At 43.6% G+C, this 20,162-nt stretch overlaps 1 protein-coding gene across 1 annotated transcript in view; it reads right to left on the minus strand.

Moving 5' to 3' along the window:
* POLQ (DNA polymerase theta) overlaps positions 1-19,214 on the minus strand; it is a 56,102-nt gene extending 36,888 nt beyond the window's left edge. Inside the window, exons 1-9 of the mRNA XM_065676135.1 lie at positions 19,010-19,214; positions 15,824-16,006; positions 14,844-14,974; positions 12,592-12,748; positions 8,147-8,255; positions 5,283-5,502; positions 3,304-3,448; positions 3,057-3,203; positions 1,786-1,998 (exon numbers count right to left, since the gene is read on the minus strand). Coding sequence (XP_065532207.1) covers positions 1,786-1,998; positions 3,057-3,203; positions 3,304-3,448; positions 5,283-5,502; positions 8,147-8,255; positions 12,592-12,748; positions 14,844-14,974; positions 15,824-16,006; positions 19,010-19,214 — 1,510 coding nt within the window. The remainder of the gene's footprint in view (positions 1-1,785; positions 1,999-3,056; positions 3,204-3,303; positions 3,449-5,282; positions 5,503-8,146; positions 8,256-12,591; positions 12,749-14,843; positions 14,975-15,823; positions 16,007-19,009) is intronic.
* Between the last annotated feature and the right edge of the window lie 948 nt (positions 19,215-20,162).

Consider the following 20,162-nt stretch of genomic DNA (forward strand, 5'->3'; position numbering starts at 1 on the left):
CTGAAAACACTGACTCTTCAATGTGATAAATGTAACAGAAGATGGGTATCCACTTGACTCTACTTTATCTGACAGTCATTCAAGACTTGGGGGAAACTCTTTCCCAAGATGCAACTAAGAACTTCAAGCCAGTAATTGCAACCTAATGAACAGTGTGATGAACAGTGTGTGTGTGCTTGGGGTGGGGGGGGAGGGAAGGAACTAAGCTATTTGAAGAACCCTTATTGAACATTTCAGATGAGATGGGAAGTCCAGGTTAGCACCAGAAAACTTTGGCTATCTACTCACAGAACTCCATTAAAAGCAAAAAAAGGCCTTATTATATTTCTAAGTTGTGTTCAGCAATCGTGAACAGCTTTACGTATTTCACCTTGGGAACACAACGGTTTTGATGAATGCAAAAATAACCCAATTTCATTCTCTAAAATGATGGGTTTAGATTTCCATCAAATTAGAAAAAGCAGAAAAAAAAATCAAAACCTGAGACAATCCAACACTACAATGTTAGGAGGAGAGGGGAAAAATCAACCCTACGGCATTTCTCTGCTGTCTGTCAGCTGAATTTCATATCTACATAAGGCATTTTTTCCAGCTGAAGTTGCTATCCTCCAGTGTCCCTAATCTGTGAAAGAGCAGCAGCTGGCAATGTAGCTTTGTGTCCTCTCCAAAAGACTCTGCGGAGTGGGAAAAAAACCGGTGCAGTTACCAAGCTCATCAGCATAAACTCAAGTGATTACAGTGCAAAACACAGACACATCACAACTGTCAAAAATGGGCTCTAATTATTGTATCTTGAAGGGGGGGGGGGAGAAACTTCAAGAAATAATGTAACTTTACACCTGCCAACTACACTCAAATGACAAAGCCTGTACAATTTCAGAATACAGCATGCAGCTGCCTTTTGCTTTAACACACGGGGATAGCTCCCAGAGATATAGGTCGCAAAATGCTCTGTTGCTACGCTACTCCAGCAAAAATAGAAAGTGAAATGTAAGAACAGTCTGCTTACACAGGGTTCCAGCAAGCACCAATCACACCATCAGTAGGGCAAATCCCACTTCCCGCTTCTGTTAAGCTTCTGATTCCCTGTTTATACTTGTGTAATAGAATTTTTCCAAATATCATCCATGAAGACAAATTTCCATTGCAAATTAAAATAGCAGGCAGGATTATTTTGTTGAACATCAACCAGTGCCGCTGTATGCAGGAAGACCCCGTGTTATCCATGAACCACTGCTCTTCTTTCCCTGCTTCACTGTTGCATTGTTACTTTCATGACCCATAAAGGTTATGGTTAAGTTTAGTGGAAGTTTAAGAAACCCAAATCAGAACTTCACACAACAGAAGTTTTCAGATTCTAGTTATAGACTCCAAGTGCAGTTCTTAACATTTTAGGCCTGTGCAATAAGAGTTCACCATAAATACTTTCACTGAAACTGTAAACGCTCTAGTAAACTGACCATGGCTCATGGATCCCAGACCATGGATTCCAGAACTAAGCCAAATGAACAACACAGCCTTAGAAGCTAACAAGTATTCAAATCAGAAAATAGCCCATTCCTGAAGTAACTGACGTGTAAATACCAAAGTCTCATGCAGTGAAAAGAATCCCCTGGGAATTACAATTTTTTACTCCATTAATACCAAACAAATTCATCTTGATTAACTTAATCATACTGAATACCAAAGGAATTCGTCATGATCAGCAAGTAATTGCAAAGCACTGCACTGGATTTAATCAGGTTAATGCTGCTCTTAGAGAACGTTAATAAAGCCTCTGCTTACCCTCTGTGTCTACTCCTTTCCTGCCAGCCCTTCCAGCCATCTGCTTGTAAGTGAGAATGTCCAGCAGTTTGCCACCAAACATGGGAGTTCGGATAATGACTCGGCGTGCTGGCAAATTCACTCCAGATGAGAGTGTGGAGGTTGCTGCTAGGACTCTGATCAAGCCCTGGCGAAAGGCTCCTTCAATGATGTCCCGTTCATCAAAAGTAAGACCTGAGGAGAGATGAATTTTAGTGAATCTAGAAAAGGTGAGACTGCATTTAAGAGCTTATATTATTACTGACCAGCAAGAGGAAGAACAAAGTGAATGAATATTTGCCTTTCAGTGTTAAGAACAGGACTTACAACACCACCTCAGTTAACTTCTTTCAAACTGGAAGTAAGGCAAAACTTCACCATTAAGTTCTTATTATTAACCTGACAGTAACAGCTATAAACTAGCTTTTCTAAGGTTCTTGTGCACATCGTAACAAGATGAGCAACTATCTACTCCATATCTACAAGCAGTGCAAGTGAGAGAGAAAGCAAGAAAATAAAAAGAAGCAAACTGGATGTAACAAACAGTAGGAAACTAGGAATTAGTCATTTGCCATCCTAACCCTGGAATCCTCCTTCATTATTTCCATTCTAGGTTACAGGTCTAACATGTATCTTACTACATTTCCTTGAGGGCTTCAGGCCAATTTTACTCTTGAGAAAGAAATCCACACTCAAGCATTTGCAACTACTTACACTACATATTCAATGCCATAGACAGTGTTCTCTCTACCAGAGTCAGTCTCCCAGTGGATCAACAGGTCACATACACTAGTGCCAACTTAAGTAAGAAATAAAAGATCTAGCCAGAAGTGTTTGCAGCACATGCTCTTTTTATTTATGCTTTCATTGTTATACTTCTTCTATTCACTCATCGATTCCAGTATGAAGTGGAGGAAAACTGCTCTGAAATACTCTGTCAGCTTTAGGCACAAGTTGAAAATGCCTGAGCTGCAAATCAGCTGATTTTTCACCAAAAAAAAAAATAAATTCTGTTTAAAAAGTTGCTGCTACTCAACCCAATCAAGAGAAGATTTATCATAGCAATGAGTGAATTCAAGTCTTAGGCCGCAATAAAACAATTTCAAGCTTATCTCCAACTGTGAGGTTCTTGAAGCATTTTATTTCACTCACAAGCTACAGAAGGCTTTAAAAAGCAACTGGCAAATTACTGATAACTACAGCAAAAAGAACCCGTAATACTTGACCATCAAGACCAAGAGATTCAGGAATACCTGCATGATGAAATGCCACTCCCCATGGCAAAGTACATTGAAGCACAGAATCCAGGCCTGAGACAGAACGCTTTAGCTGATCCAGAACCTCATCGATCCCTTCTCTGTCCACAGCCACTGGGGCCAGGGTTGAGTTTTTTCCAGAACCTTGAGATAGAAAATACTTTTATAGTTTCTACTAAAATTAATTTCCATTCAAGGCACTGTGCATTACACTTCAGTCTTCTATCAACTACATTTCTCTTACTCTCAGCCTGTTGCAAACGGTAGAACTCCCTGGCAATGATGTCTGCCAGCTTCTCACACCAGTTCTTGGACGGACAGAAAAGGAGGACTGAATGGCCACCACGAACAGTCTCATAACACAGGCTCACGACATGGTCTTCATCTCCCTGAATTGAGACAAAATATTTTCAATGCACTCGCACACTGAATGAGGCTTGTAAATGCTGTCATTCTTCCGTGTCACAGTATGAATCTTCTACTTCAAGTCATAAAGGGGAGCAACGAAAGAAGATGGAGCACTGTTTCTTAGCTTCTCTCTGCTTTTGGAAGTCCAAGCACCAGTATGACCACATTGTTAAAGACAGCCCATGAATAAATATAAGATTTTAGCTCTTGCTTTCATAGCTCTGTTTCTGAATGAAGGCCACTGTGCACAAAAAAATCACTGCAACCTCTATGTCATGGCTAGCAGCAGTGATAGAGTCCCAAAGGAAAACATTCCTCTGCAATAACTAAGAAAGACTTAGCAACCAGGATGTCTGAACTAAAGGCATAAGATTTAGGAGTTTAAGCATACCCAATAAGATGCATGCAGGAAGCATTGCAAGTGGAAGGCTTTTATGGATACTTATATAGATGCGCATGCAGAGCCCTACTGTTCTCATCTTGCCTGTTGTTAGGTTTTAAGATCCTAACAGAGTGCCTGCAACTGATCTGTTTTGCTTGACTAAGCCAGATTCTCTTCCAGCAAGCAAAGGAGGAAGAGAAAAATGTAGGTGGACAGTAAGAAATAAAAAGCATTAAAATGCAAATGAAAACAGGGGAGCAATGGCAGGAACTGCATATACACAGCAAAAGACCGGTAAGGATGCAGCCAAATTCAGCAGAATTGGTGACATCAAGTTCCCTCTCCTGGTTCAGTCTGAGGCACAGAAGTCTGAAGGTCCAGTGACACATTTCAAGCCCAAGAGGATCATCTGGTCTTATAAAATAAGCTGGCCCCCTTAAACTATTGAGTCATGAACCTAGTTTACTTTTCTCTCACTTAATTTAGTACCTACCCAAAGAAACTACTTCAAAAAATAGCCAGAAAGGGAGATGCAACACCACCTTCTCAATATGAACTCAAAAGCAAGCTTCCAGATATTCTTGTCACAAACGTTACCTTTTGCTTTTAGGTTATTTTTTCTTTGCTGTATCACCCTGCTACTGGCAACAGAATGATGGTGCACCACAAAACTGTGTGCCAAATATTCCAAAGTATTGCTCACATTCAGCCCATATCATCCAATTACTACACTAGTATTACACAAAGCAGTTGGAAGGACTGGGGAGAGAACTCACCCTTCAAGACTCCACAGAAAAGGAGCCTACAATTAGGAAGTGCAAATTTCCCATTTCTACCCATTTGATTCTTGCAAATCATTACAGTAAATTGCCCATAACTTACCATATCTTTTTCAAGTGCACAAAAGGGCTAACTACTGAAAGCAGATTCAGAAAAATCAGGATGGACATCTGCCTTAACAACAGAATTAGATCATTTAGGAGTTTAACATAAGCAGGTTCAATACCAGATTTTAATGCAAATATATTCTCCCAATGATTAACGCAAATTCCTTGGCCCAACCAAGAAATACTTTCAGTTATGAAAGTGAAGTAGATTACAGGACACAAGACAGGGTGGTAAGGGAAGAACCAAACTCCTTCTATCTGTCACGTGCTCAGAAACAAGATAAATGCAGTCAACTTTGTCTTCAAGTCAGAGTCAAGAAACTTCATGCGTGTGAGTGTGTTTTGGTTTGGTTTTTGTTTAAATCAGGAGAGGACAAAAACCCCAATTTTGTTCTCAGTTTAAGCATACAATCTGTGAAGTAAGCAATGAAGTTGGGAATGTCATCTATTGCCAAAAAAAAACAATTAAAACCATACCAGTATCTGTCTGTTTAACATTAGCCATATAAAAGTTGTTATTCCAAAGCCACTGCTCAGTTTTGTTACCTTCAGTTGAAGCTTGGGCTGGAATTCTCTCACTAAATTCATAGAGGAGTCATAAATGTTGCTGCCAATTTTCACCCACTCTTTGAGGGGCACAGGCCGAAAATCTGTACAGTATAGCTCTGCATCTAACCATGAGGCTAAGAGCCCCAAGTTAGGGAGGGTAGCACTCATGCCTATTATCTGTATCCCGCCAGAATCTGGACTGGTCATCTTCACCTGTCTGGACGTGGTTAAAAGAACATGAAAGTTAGTGACAACACAGGTTCCTGTCCTGGAAAACAGGATTCAGAAAAGCTAACAGAATCTACTTCCTTCCAGTGGCTAAAGTGCAAAGCTGTTCCATTCAACATATCATATCATATCATATCATAGAATAGGGTTGGAAAGGACCTCAAGATCATCTAGTTCCAACCCCCCTGCTATAGGCAGGGACACCTCACACTAAACCATCCCGCCCAAAGAAACAAGACATACTCTATTCTTAGCAAACACATGTCAGGTTATGCACTGGTAACAAAATAATACAACTGTTCATCATTTTGAACCTAAACTTGAAGCTTCTTTAGGTAACAACAGCCATAAACTGACTACATATTTGGAGAAACTGGAAACAAACAAATAAAGCAACTATTTCCTTGCCATTCACTAAAACATGCAAAAAAGGAATGATTCTTTCTAAGCTTAAATGCCTTAATTAAAACACTTCCATTTGTTTCAATTTCAGGACAAATAACACTCAACTAAGGTCTTCCTGGAGCTGGGAACCAAAGCCCTTAGTCCAGCAAAGAAGCAAGCAGCTTCAGTTCTCAAAGTGCTGAACAGCAGCTTCCACTAACGGCAGGGAGAAGTAATGGACTCTTAACAGATCTGAAAACACAAACCCTTAATTTAGATGCCCAGATCTATATTTTAATTCAGGCTTTTACATCCACACAATAGGGGGGGTTTATGCTCCCAAGCCTACGTTTGAAAACTCCTTATTCGTATTGCACTGAGCCACAAATTGAGACTTTATAAAAGGAAATAGTCTGACAAATCACTGTGAGCTCAGAAATAACTTGAACCTTCCTTAGAAGATCCAGGTAATCTTAGCAAAGATAAAGGAAAAAAGACTACTCGGAAGCTACAGTAGATGAGACAGAAAAAAGGAGGATGTGGAGAGGCAGATTCTGTGATCCAAGCTCTTCATGCATTTGCTAGGATAGCTCTGTCATCCAGGTTGAAGATTTTTCCCCCTACAGCTCCACAACACACTCTTTGACTGGGAAGAAGAAAAATCTGCTGCAGAATTCTGGCTGGCTCTGCAGAAGCCTCGTGGAGAAGCAAAGCATGCACACTGGCAATGGCCATCACATGATATTCTCTTGGTGAGAAGACACAGCCTTATACTTCAGTGGGATGTCCAGCTAACCACTTAAAAAGCTCTTAAAGGCACTGGTCACTCTGATAGTCAGTCAGGCTGAACAGTGTTTAAAGAATTTGGATAAAGGGAAAAATGCAGCACAGACTTGGGAGAGCATTTGAGATAAAATGTGGTCTCCAACTCCAGGAATCTCAAATGGATTCCAAAACAAAACTAGCAGCCACCTCCTTTGTGTCTGTAAGTGGTACACGGAACCAGTGTCAACTTGACCATAACAAAGAGATGCTGAATCTGGGTATTTGGGCCTATATGATGAAGGCTGAAGTACTGTGTCTTCCCAGGAACATTCCTTGATGCATGTGTTCCTTTTTCCCTGACAAATGTTTTCTCCCTCCTGCTTTTTCAATGCAAGGGATGAAAGCAGAGAGTGGACTTCACCTGTGCTGCAGCTGCATGATAAGCCAAGGTAAAAGGAGTGGCAGCCACTCACACTGCTCTGAAGTGTACTGGGTTCCAGGACTAATGGGCACAATATGAGAAAAAGTCAGAGGTGATTAAACCCAGAACATTGCTAGATCCTGGAAATCAGGCTAGGAAATACTGGCTAACATGTCTGCTGGAGAGCCAGCGTAGAAATGGCAGTTCCCCCAGCACTAAATAGGTAGTCTGTGCTTAGTCAAGCACTGGCACAACTCCAGACAGGAAGCGACAGAGAAAACTGGCAAAATCTGGCTTTTAGTGCTAAGAAAACAGTTGATTTTGACTTTTTCTCAGCACCACCGACAAAGGTTAAGAAGCTTGATGCACCATCTCCTCAATGTGCCTTTGTCTGTGGTTGAGCACTATGAAGCCACTCGGCAGTTTGGTGCTGGGAATCCAGATTCCGAATTCTTAAAAGCCTCTAAAGCTCTTCTGAAACACCAAATCTGTTCTCCAGTGTCCAGTCAGTTGTGCTAAAGGCAAGAAACCATGAAACCACTATGACAGCACACGATACTGAAGATCATCCTGGGCAGTGCTACCTAAGCAGATTACTGGCACATCCTCTCAAGTCTTCTGATCAATTCACCATTGACAAGTTAACAGCATGCTCACTCTTCCACAGTACCTGACCACTTCAGCAGTATAAATACCTCATTCCATGAAACACTGAAAGACGAAGCAGAGCAAGTCCGCTGGCAAAAACATTAAAAGAAATCCAGGCTTGGGGTTTTTGTTTTACGTAAGTAGGCTAAAAAAAGTAAATGAAAGCTTCAGCCTTATTTCTTTTCCTGAGAGAATGAATCCCATGGCAGCACACAAATTGAAAACCATGAGGACAAGAGGTTTTGACTACAATGGCAGGCCCCTGAGAGGTGGTAGGATGAGACTCTAACAACCAAAATAGGTCACCACTCTCAGAAAACCTGGAGCTAACCCAAATTTCCTGTCACCCATAGAACAGAATATTTAGAACCACCCATAATTTAGCATTAAGAGACAAACATCTTGGTGTACCCACCGTTTTGCAACCTTCTCCGTAACATATCTAACTTTGGTCAGGAGGAGTTCCAGCAGATATCCTCGATGAGAGTCTCCCAGCATGTGCAACTCATCCACAACCACCACTCCTGATAAAGAGAAGCACTCAGGTTATATTTGACAAATTGACAAACTAAGAACAGATAGCCTCTTTTCTCTCAGATTCCACATGATGAACTGAGATTTATATCCACAAATGCAGCCGTGCTTACTAAGACTACTTCCTCCTGTCACTGATTCTTCTGAGAGAGGTAAATCATGACCAATACCATGGCATTTCACCCTCCCACCCCAAAAACCTCTTACACACACAACCAGCTCTTACAAAAATAAACATGAACAGATTGAGGTGTTAGTCTGGCCTCCATGCAAAACAGTACTGCAGCCTCTGTACTGGAACCTCTTTGCAAGCAAAAACCCCCGGGCTTCAGAGTATCTAGAAAGGAGCCCAAAAGACCTAGTCAAAAGCTTTGTTGACATCACTGCCTTAGTAAAAGCATCACTCCTTACCAACCCAGTAATGTCAGATAAAACCCCCTAGAGCACATGTAACTGCACTGGCATACCCTGCTTCCTGTTTTACCTTTTTTCACTAACCAAACCTGAATGAGCTCTACTATTTAACTTTGCCTTTCTATTGAGAAAAATCCTGATACAACTGTTTTGTTGTCATCCTATCTCCTGCGAATTCCTTTTTAATCTGTTAGCCACCTCCATTGAATGTGTGAGAAATGCAGAACTATTGAAAAGAATAATGTCTAAAAAGCTTTCTGACTGTCAGGAGCTGAAGACAGCAGAGCAGACTAGGATCTTCCCTGAGAAGAAAACGTAAAGCCACTACAACTCAGCTGCCTCCTGCACACATCCCAGCTAGCAGCAGCATGTACCCTTTCTGGCCAGCCAACAGGGTCACAGGGCCATGGAAGAGGCTGAAGGAAGGTTGAACAAAAGAAAGCAGGGCACAGAAGACACCAGACTTCATTAGTTCTGCTGCTGAGGAGTTTTTTTCCCTCTTTGGTGCAGCTATGTAATATCTTTCCAGTATGGCTAAAATAGCAGGAGCTTAAGGGCAAATGTGACCTTTTATTATCTGTTTCAATGCTTTTTTCCTGCTCATTTTTTTTTCTCTCCTTCCTACATATGTTCCTTCTCTCTCCGTCTGTTTTCTCCCCCCTTCTCTTCCAAAGCACTTAAGTTAGAAAAGAGTGCTGCAATGCTTCATCAGCCTCTTGTACAAACTCCCACCCATCCAGCTCCTCTGTCTTCCTGTACTTCCTCTGTTCTGTGCTCACTTGTAAAAAAATGGTAATTTGTTGGTCACCACATACATATTTATTCAGATACCAGAAAAAGCCTCTTCCTGCTTCCTCAAACAACAGTCATCTGAATGCTCCCAGCAGCTGAGACAGGACAGTATAATCAGGTATCTACCAAAGTGGAATGCATGCAAGTTACCTTCCCAGTCTTTGTGCCAAGCAGCATATTTTGCTTCCTGAGATGAAGCACAGAACACTAGTGGTACCTACAGGCCAAAGCACAGGGAATGCTTCGGCTACTTGTTGTGTACCTTCTGCTGCTACACAGCTGGAAAACATATTCAAGCCCACACTAAACCCGTGTGCTGTATTGCCCTGACAGCCTGCAAGCTGGTGAGACCTGCATGGCACAGATGCACAGGGCTCTCCTCTGGTTAGGCTGTGCTCAGAGCACACCTGCTGGGATAACACAGCAGCAGCCATCAGACAACCAGCGTTTTCCACAAAGTGGATCCTCATCTGGAAATGGAATTGCAGCCAAGGAAGGCTTCAGGTCCCAGCATGCAATGGCATCTTCTACTCAACAGCAAGCTCAGAACTGAATCACACTGTGTTGCTACTGAGAATGAGGCCTCAGTTTTCTGTTTCTGTCTGCAAATAGGTCTCTAGGAGACCGCTGAAAAGCACCCATAAAAAAGTACCCAAGAGCTATCCAACATGTTTACTGCAGCATAACTAGGCTCCTTCAGGTGCACATCCTGCTTAAAATGAAAAAGTTCTGAATAGCAGACAGGGAGGATGTGATTATTCCCTTTTTTAAATACAATTAAACCAGTATTTTTTTTTAATTTTTTTAATTTTAAGTTTAAATTAAGAAGAGAAACAAACTAAGTATCACGACAGCACATCACAAACCCATTCCCCACTGACACACTGAGAGGGCAGCAGATTCTTCTCTAACCACTTTCCTAAAGATTTCTCTAGCATCAGTGTCAAGAGGCTGAACAAGAAGAGGAACAGCATCTCTTGTGTACCAGGATGCTCAAACCTGACACACGTTCTATTATAATTAGCCACACAAAATTGCTTTTAACTGCTTCATACAGCAAAGAGAGCTCTGCCAGGCATGGGATTTGAGTTTCTCTCGACGATTTCCAAGGGCAACGTGAGCTATCAGCATGGGGTTGACATCAACAAAAGGAACAGCTCAAGCTTGAGATGGAATCCAGCCAGAAATGCAGTCATCTCCCAGTAACTCATCTCAAAAGATAAAACACCCTCGTTATGAACTGGTCTAAATTTAGACTTAATTAGAAGACAAGGTACAATCTTGCAGTTTCAGACATGCTGCCTTACTTTAGGTGACAGTTAAGCTGGCATTTTAAGTTCACGCCTGTATTTTGCAGCTTTTAAGAAAACTTATCTCCAAATAAAACCTCATCTTTAAGGTGAGAACTTGACAAATTTTAAACCTCAAATTTAATTTCAAAATTCATTTCAAATAAGGACATAAAGAAAAGGAACCCTCAATATTTTTATCCTCCTTTCAGTTATATAGTTATATTAGAGCACAAGAGAAATGAGGGGTTGCAACAGAGGTGTATCAGTGTTGAGGACACATATTCATACATATCTTGCAATCACTTTGTTGGTTATATGACTCTTCTCAGGTACATTCATCTTAGAGAGCACAACAAAATAGAGGGATGGAATGAAGGTACCAACCAAAGGAATTTGGCTTATCTCTAGCTTCTGAAAGATGTTATCATTAAATAATACATTTTAGTATACTGAGCATGCTTCCAAGCCAACATAAATATGAACATCATGACCCCACTCTCTGCCTTCTGCTGGCAGTACAGCTTGTACAGTGTGGTGACCTAGGATCAAACTGACCTTATTTAAAACAAGACTAAAAACCCTAAACTGAGTAGTCATATATTGAAATAACTAACTGCACGATCACGTTCTCTTGCAAGGGAAGGGATGAAGATACACATTCAAGAATCAGGCTGGACTGCAGGAGCCTCAATTTGAATGAGCTTAAAATGCTGCACAACCATGATCACCCACTCATCTTCCAGCCCACTGGTAGTCTAAAGCATTCATGGTGATTCAGCCCCTATAGATGCAGGTGTGAATGAGTTATCTCATGATCGCGCACTCTGAGAAAAACTGCAAGGCTTTATTTCCCTTATTCTCTCTTGTATTTAATAAACTCTTCTGGCATATAATGCGGCAGAATACTGTGACACCAGCTGCCCATGGAACAGCAGTTTCATAAGTGGAGGTCCCAGAGCACTTTGACACTCATCTAGTTTTCCAATTTTTATAGTCTTAAAATAGCAGCCAGCTATGTTACAGGCCAAAATGAAGCTGGGAGGGATTACTGTATAAAATATAATTGGATATAGCTTTACTGAGTAGGGAAACAAAGCTAACAAATTTCTGACTGGACTAGGAAAACACATCTCTCTCCAAATGCACACAGGAAACATAAGGCTTCTTCAGGCTTTCTCCTCCCAAACACTAAATGAGTATCACAGTTATCCAGTGGCCATCAGGGCCATGGTGATCCAGAAGTTTACATTAAGAGAACAGCGGGCTTTTGAGTGAGCTACAAGAGAGAAATGAAAGTCACAGCCCTCCTTAGTCACTGTCCCTACCCAGAGGAGCTCTGTGCATGCATTCCACTTATCTGGACCCAGATGTGCACCAAACACAACTCCACCTCTTCCTTGAGCTAACTGAAGAAAACCACGGATGCTGGGTAACAGTCTCTGTCCAAAACAAACATATGTACATTCTTGAACTCAAACAAATCCCAGGCATTTAATTCAATTTTATTAATTAGAAGACATTTTCTAGCTATGGGAATCACTGCTTAATGCAGCTAATCACTGTCCATGGATTGTCATCCATGTCAGAGAAGCCAAGAACTGCAGCTTCTGCCTACGCACCCCAGCCACCGAGCTACACAGAATAGTCTTGACTGCCTTCCTAAATCCAAATTAGAGGTGCTCTGGAGGAAGAAAAACTGCTCAGTTTTCTTATCTTGCATGTCTGTCACATACAGAACTGAGCAAACACAAATTATCCCATGACTTCACATGTACTCAGAGTACATAATAAACCTCATCCCCACAACAGTCAAGCCTTAGTATTTTACCCAGTGAGTCCATTTTGTTTTCTTCTATTAATCTATTGATTAGACCGTTGGCTTTCTCAATGGTGCAGACAGCAACGTCCAGGGCAGAGAAACGTCCAGCAGGAGACATGCTTCCCATGTAGCCTTCAACTCTCACATCCACATCCTGAAACAGTGCCTGTTTTCCAAGGATACAGAATGCCATGCCAAGGTTACAACTCTGAATTCTGACCAATGCCTGGAACCACATAAAAGCCTGCAACCTACAGCCATGATTTCTAGTACTTACAATGCCAAGCAATGACATTAAAGCCACAGCTCAGCCATTTACTGCTACATCATTTTTTGTCACCAGTGTCATCTTTTATTTCCAAAGCCACACAGTACACACTGCAGGATAAAGTGTGCATAGCTGAGTAAGAGATGGGGATGGCTGTTTTGTATAAAACATTTACCATTAAAAAGGTTAGAGAACACAAGTACAACAGTTTATAATAACAGTGGGTTATGTACGATGGAGCCTTGCTCCTGAGAAATACCAAATGTGGTACCACAAACACAAAGATGTCACATCTCCCACTGAAAGTTAAGAAACTATTTCTTTTCTTCCATGCTTGGCACTGCAGTGCCAATGCTTTGGCATATTACACACTGCATTAACAAAAGGTACAGAGGTTTGAAGTAGATGGGGAGGATACCATAGGATTTCAAGTATGTGCAGCTACAGCCAAACCTTAGGCCAGGAGTAGTAGGGCACAGCATTGAAAATCCTCCAGCTTTACATGATTAAAGCAAAAGCATGTCTCCATCATCAATCCCTACAAACCAGCTTTTGCACTCAGTTTGTAGCATTTCCTAGCAATTCGCAACGTTAAGGTACCATGCCAGTTTATTAACACCCAAAATGTCTTAAATGTCAGAAACTGATCAAAACGCCTGCTGGTTTTGGATTTGTCCTTAGTAATTGTTGCTACTTTGACATATTAGCTCATGTTTGCTATGAAAGTCTTTCAAGAAAAAGTATCTTTTATTGGTTTAAAAAGACTGTTCCCACTGTAATTTTGTTTTCAAATAGCTGGGGTGGGGAAGCCAAGACATAACCACATTCTGTCAGAGCAAAGTTGTAGTGAAGTCAGAGTGAAATCAAAGGCACTATAATCTGGTGGAACACCCCCCAAGGAAAGCTAAAATATCCTTTTACCCATTCAGATAACGTTGGCACCTTCTCTTTGTAGTTTTTTTCAGATGAAACCTCTAATTAGAAAATTCCTTTAAAGTTTGTGAATTATAAAAATCTGTGAACAAATTTGCCCTGAGAAGAAGGACTTAGAGGTGTTGGCTGATGAGAAAATGAACATGAGCCAGCTTCAGTGTGAGCTTGAGTCTAGAAACCACCTGTGGCCTAGGCTGCATCAAAAGGAGGGTGACCAGCAGGTTGAAGGAGGTGATTGTGCCCGTCTACTCTGCTCTCATGAGACCTCACTTGGAGTATTGTGTGCAGTTCTGGTGTCCTCAACATAAAAAGGACATGGAGCTGTTGCAACAAGTCCAGAGGAGGCCACGAGGATGATCAGGGGACTGAAGCACCTCATGTATGAAGACGGGCTAAGAAAGTTGGGGCTGTTCAGCCTGGAGAAGAGAAGGCTGCGTGGAGACCTCATAGCAGCCTTCCAGTATCTGAAGGGGGCCTATAAGGATGCTAGAGAGGGACTCTTCATCAGGGACTGCAGCTACAGGACAAGGGGTGATGGGTTTCAACTAAAACAGGGGAAGTTCAGGTTAGATATAAGGAAGAAGTTCTTTACTGTGAGGATGCTGAGGCGCTGGCAGAGGCTGCCCAGAGAAGTGGTAAATGCTCCATCCCTGGCAGTGCTCAAGGCCAGATTGGACAGAGCCTTGGGTGACATGGTCTGGTGTGAGGCACCCCTGTTCATGGCAGGGGGTTGGAACTGGATGATCTTAAGGTCCTTTCCAGCCTGAACTATTCTATGATTCTATGATAAATGCAAGTAACAATGCTTTAGAAGTCAAAGCTGAAACAAAATGTTTTAATCAACTCCTTGAAATTTTTTCAAGTCTCCCTTTTTTGGCTAAATCTGACAGGTTTTTATCTTCAACTTACAATGAGCACATTTTAAATTACCTACAAATCCTTTCTGAAACAACTCTGCGATATTATCTTTTCCTCAAATTCATGCACAAAACTTCTAACTGCTTAAAAAAAGGACCCAACAACTACAACTGTAAGTTTACCCTCTTGGAATGCTGCTTACCTGGAGGTAATTCTTTTTCTCTTTGGCCACAGAGACAAAGGGAAGGATGAGAAGAGCTTTCTTACGAGTCTCCAGGACTCGCTTCAAAATAAGCAATTCTGCAACAAGAGTCTTTCCTGCACTGGTAGGAGCTGGAATTAAAAAGAAATACATAAATCCAACCCAAGAAAGGAGCTTTACAAAGTTAGCATAGAAAGCAGTTACTGGAGAACTTGGGCAGGACTCCTCAACTGATGCCCCTCTCCCACAGCCACAACCACATTTCAGTTAACCCCAGAAGACTGCAAAGCATTTCTCTTCCAGCCTCTTCCACCATGCTACCACGGCTTGTGTTCTTAGCTCTGCTCCAGAAGCAACAGCACCTCAGAGATAAGCAAGGGATAAAAATAAAGAAACAAAAGACAGAAGAGATCAGCCACAACCTTACTGACTTAGCCCATGAATTAACACATCCTGCTCAGTGAGCACTGCTGTTTCCCATCCATCATCTATAGAAAACTGTGAAGGACATGCCACATACGAGGGGACAGCCATTACCTAGCAGTCAGGCCCAAAGTCTTCTGGAACCAAGTAGATAAAACTCAGCTCCAAGCCTAAGAAAATCACCCACCCACCTTCTAAGTTCTTCATCCTCCCAGTGCTGCTCTGGGACCTGCTTCCCATGAAGAGCAGACACTGAATTTGCCGTTTCCCACAGATCCCTGGTTAAGAGAATTGTCATTAACTGACTCCTAATTTTTGGTTTCTAAAAGAACACTAACATAGGAAACGGGGGGAAAAGTCTCTCCTCACATCTGGAAAGGAGTCCATTAAGCCAGGTCTAAGGTACAGCAGTGGAAGAGGTCTCAGTGGGGTCTCTCCAGGATAAACAGGATCTTGACCTTTTTATCTGCCAGATCAGAACCCTTCGGCACCAATACATTCCTGTAAAGGGCACTGGGAATGCCAGCGGGAACTGGGTTTGTCAGATGTTTGCATACCTGAGTAAACCAGGTTCTTCCCTTCGAGAACGTGTCCGAGCATTAGGCATTCTGCTTGCCATTCAAACATCTGTACTACCCCCAGGCTGTGGTATTTCTTCAGAACTGCCCTGGGAAGACCCCAGCTTGCAAGGAGCAGCTTGTCTGCTTGTTCTTCAGGAATATTTACCTGTGGATGTTGCCCTTTAGGATGAGAAAATGAAAAACCAAAGAAGTCAAGCATCATCCTTGAACCTGAGGTCACTTAGGTTATACACCTAAATGTCAAACTTCTCTGCAAGCTCCTGTATTAGGAGGGAAAGTAAGAAGAAACCATCTTCCCTGTTCTTTTTCTCAGTATTTCCTATGGATGTCTCACCATTCTGCGTATCTCCTGAAACCATTTTTTCAAGTTTTCCTCCTCTAAGATTTTCTGTATTTAAATAATTTCTTCACCAAACACTTGCTCTGATATTTGCTTTTGAGACAGAGCAGCCATTACCAAATACCTACTCAGCACTGATTAATATAACAGCGTTACAACATAGTTGCCATCTCATCTTTACCTATACTGCTACAGAGAGCTCAGCAATCCTCAGAGACCACAGAACTGCCCAGTCTTTGTCTTGCTTTATGAATGTATGAAGAAACCTGCACAAAGCGAACAAGCAGCTCAAGCTACTCTGTGCAACGTGTGTTACTTCAGTTTATCAGCACTGATGAGAATCTCCGCCACATGGACCAGTACCTCTAACTTAATTATTGTCTCATTTCTTGTCTTTATGACCCTAAATGATTTTCAGCTGGCTACAGATACTGTCTCCTCCCTCCCCTCCTCTTCCCTTTTTCCAAATCATTAAGAAAACTCTGACATTTTGTTCCTTTCTTCATCTGAGACAGAGGTTTCCGATCCACAGGAATGCCTTCCCTGTGACTATATAGTTCCCACAAAACAGTCTGTGAAAGACCTTGTCACACTGAAATGCAGACCGAGCAGTTCTGTGTACTGCCTCTATTGCAGCCATACTTCTCCCGGCACATTCCAGGAGCTGAGAAGAGTTTCCCACCATTGCTGACAGCACTAGGGCAGGCTAGATCAGCAACACTACTGGGGATAAGCTGCTGGTTTTGAGTGTAGGTCCCTTCCATGGGCTGCATCCTTCACAGACTGCTCCAGTGTGGGCCCGCTCCATGGGCTGCATCCTTCAGGAACAGGCTGCTCCAGGCTGGCTCCCCCGTAGGGGTCACAAGTCCTGTAGCAAACCTGCTCCAGTGTGGGCTCCTCTCTCCACAGGGCCACAGGTCCTGCCAGGATCTGCTCCAGCACAGGCATCACACAGGTCACAATCTCCTTTTGGCATCCCCCTGCTCCAGTATAGGGTCCTCCATGGGCTGCAGGTGGATATCTGCTCCACATGGACCTCCATGGGCTGCAAGGGAACCTCTGCTCTGTGTCTGGAGCACCTCCTGCCCTCCTTCATCACTGATCTGGGCATCTGCTGAGTTGTTCTCACATATTCTCTCTCCTCTTTCCCACTGCAATTACTGTTGTGCAGCAACTTTTCTCCTTAAACTCATTATCTCAGATGCGCTACCGCTGTCACTGATGGGCTTGGCCATAGGTCCATGTGATGGGTCCATCTTGGAGCCAGCTGACAATGGCTCTGTCAGACACAGAGGAAGCTTCTAGCAGCTCCTTGCAGAAGCCACACCTGTAGCCCCCCTGCTTCCAAAAACATTCCCATGCAAACTCAATACAGCGATTAATAGGGCAGAATTAGGATTCAGAAACATAAAAACAACATCCACGATGGGATCTCAAGCTTCTTTCTTGATGTTAAAACCAAGCTACATGTAAAAGATGAAATAAGGAATGGATTATGTGATTCTGCTGTTCGAAGAACATCTGTAGATCAGCACTGAACATGAGTTGGAAACCTGTGCCTAGGTTTTTAAAGATCTGTGTACAAGACTGTATCACTGACACTAATCTCTTTTTTACCTACTAAAAAAGTGCTAAGGAATGAGGAAAACACACACTCAAAACGAGGAAGATGCACAGCGTTATGTAAAAGCCCCGGACACCAGATTTCTCCGAAAGGAAACCCTTCCAAAAAGTGGTGCCAGCAGGACACAAGTGTGCCACTTACTCAGTGGTCTTTGAGGAGCTGTCCTGTGGAAATACTCCCATTGCCTTCCTCAGCTCCATTTGCAGAAGCTGACAAGACTGGATCTTGCAGAACATAATCATATGAGGGAGAAGATGCGACAGGACTGGGGAAGAGGCTGAAGGATGTAAATGTTTTGAAGGGTTACGGAAAAACTGCAGAAGAGATGAAGTTACAAGATGTTATACAAACATCTTGATTTTAGATGTCAGATAGACCATGATGCTGCGTACACCTTGATTTCTCTCTCGATTCCAGAGCACAATGAGCTAGTAAGAGGTACTGCATCTAGAAGTGTCACTTTCAGTGGTCCTGGCTGGTGACAGGCCCACTTTATACGACATCTTGCCACGAGGTATTTATATAACACAAGACGTTTATATAACATCCCGGATATTTTGTGTGTGTGTATATATGCAGTCGTGGTGTCATGTAATAAAACACTTTTCTACATCTGCAGGTATCCGGGCACAAACCAGGACCACTTAAAGCACAATATCAGCTTCTTGCGTTCTTGAATCAATTTAAAACCACAATTCAGCCCCGTAGCATACACCAAAAAGCGCAGACAATACTGATTGTCTGTATTATGGTAGCACCTAGAGGCCAAGCCATGAACGAGGCTGCTGTTCAATGGCACACAGCGAAAGCAGCGTGACTTCACAAGCGCGCACAGAGCACACGCTTTCTTGCCTTCCTCAACCACAGAGTGAACAGGGCTGCAAGATCCCCCGATTCCAGTTTGTGCGCTACCGCCCGTGCTACCCTCGGAACGTTCCCCGGCTGCAGCCGCTGCCCTCACGGGGGAAAGGCACGGTACTCCCCACCCGACGGCGAACCGACCCCGGGCCAAGGCCCCGCACCCCAGCCCGGGAGCGGCTCAGAGAGTCCCCGGTCCCTTCCAGCACCGCCCCAGCGCCATGCTGCCTCAAAGGGCACCGACCCGCAGGCCGAGCGGGACAGCCCCGCTCCCCTCGCCCCCCTGCACGTCCCTACCCGGACCCGGGGGAAGGCAGGGAACGGAAGGCTGCGCCGGTACCTGCTGAGCCAGTGCCGGAGCTGCCGCTGCCGCGCAGGGAGAGGTCGAGGCCGGGGGGCGGACTCAGCACCGGGCGGCGGCAGGGAGCGGCGGGGCCGGGCGGGCCTGCCTGCCCCGGGCCGCCCGAGCGGCCCCTACCGAGCGCCGCGGCCGAGGGTGCGGAGCCGCCCCTGGGGAGGACGCCGCCATCTTCCCGCCGCGCCATTCAAACCCCGGCTCCGCCCCGAGCCGCAGCGGCCGCCGGGCGGGCTCGGTGCCGCAGGACCGCTGCGGGAAGGCAGTCCCGCAGCAGGCAGGGTACCACGGCTCCTGCGGCGGTTTCTGCAGTCACACCGCTCGCAGGGTTTAACTGCTCCTCGTTCCCAACACAGGGCTGGCTCCCAAGCGCCACACTCACCTTGGTCAATCAATTTCATTGAATGGACCTCAAGATCATCCAGTTCAACCCCCTGCCATGAACAGGGATGCCTCACACCAGACCAAGTTGCCCAAGGCTCTGTCCAACCTGGCCTTGAACGCTGCCAGGGATGGGGCATTCACTTCTCTGGGCACCCTCTGCCAGCACCTCAGCACCCTCACAGTAAAGAACTTCTTCCGTATGTCCAACCTAAACTTGCCCTGTTTAAGTTTGAACCCATTACCCCTGTAATCGGTTCACCTGCAATGGGTTCAAACTCAAACAGTACCCTGCTACAGTATTTGTTTTAAATGAAGTGTCAAGACAATGTCTGAACTCCTAGAATGGTTATCCAGACCCCAGGTGACTGGTTTTCTGTATAAAAACACCTGGTTCTGTTTAAGCAACACTCTGGAGTGTATGTTATGTTATCATACAGATGAAAGACACAGGTAATTAACAAAACTATGTAAAGGAGTCTTGCTTTAACGAAACAACCTTGCTCAATCACACAGACTTACCTGGCAGAGCTTCTTCAACGTTGCAGGACGACACTGAAATTGTAAAGATGGAACAGTACAAAGGACAAACAGCCTTGCTTTCTGTTTTGAAAGGCTCAGCTAGCCAAAATAACCTCTTTGGATTCTAAAAGACTAGTTTTATCTCTCCCCAATGACATCAGTGTCAGAAGCAGTTACGTGAAAACTCTGCAATACCCCAAAAATGCAGGTCTCTGTCCCTCCTCACCTGCAGAGC

The sequence above is a fragment of the Lathamus discolor genome, chromosome 4, assembly GCF_037157495.1.
Source record: "Lathamus discolor isolate bLatDis1 chromosome 4, bLatDis1.hap1, whole genome shotgun sequence".
NCBI lineage: Eukaryota > Metazoa > Chordata > Aves > Psittaciformes > Psittacidae > Lathamus > Lathamus discolor.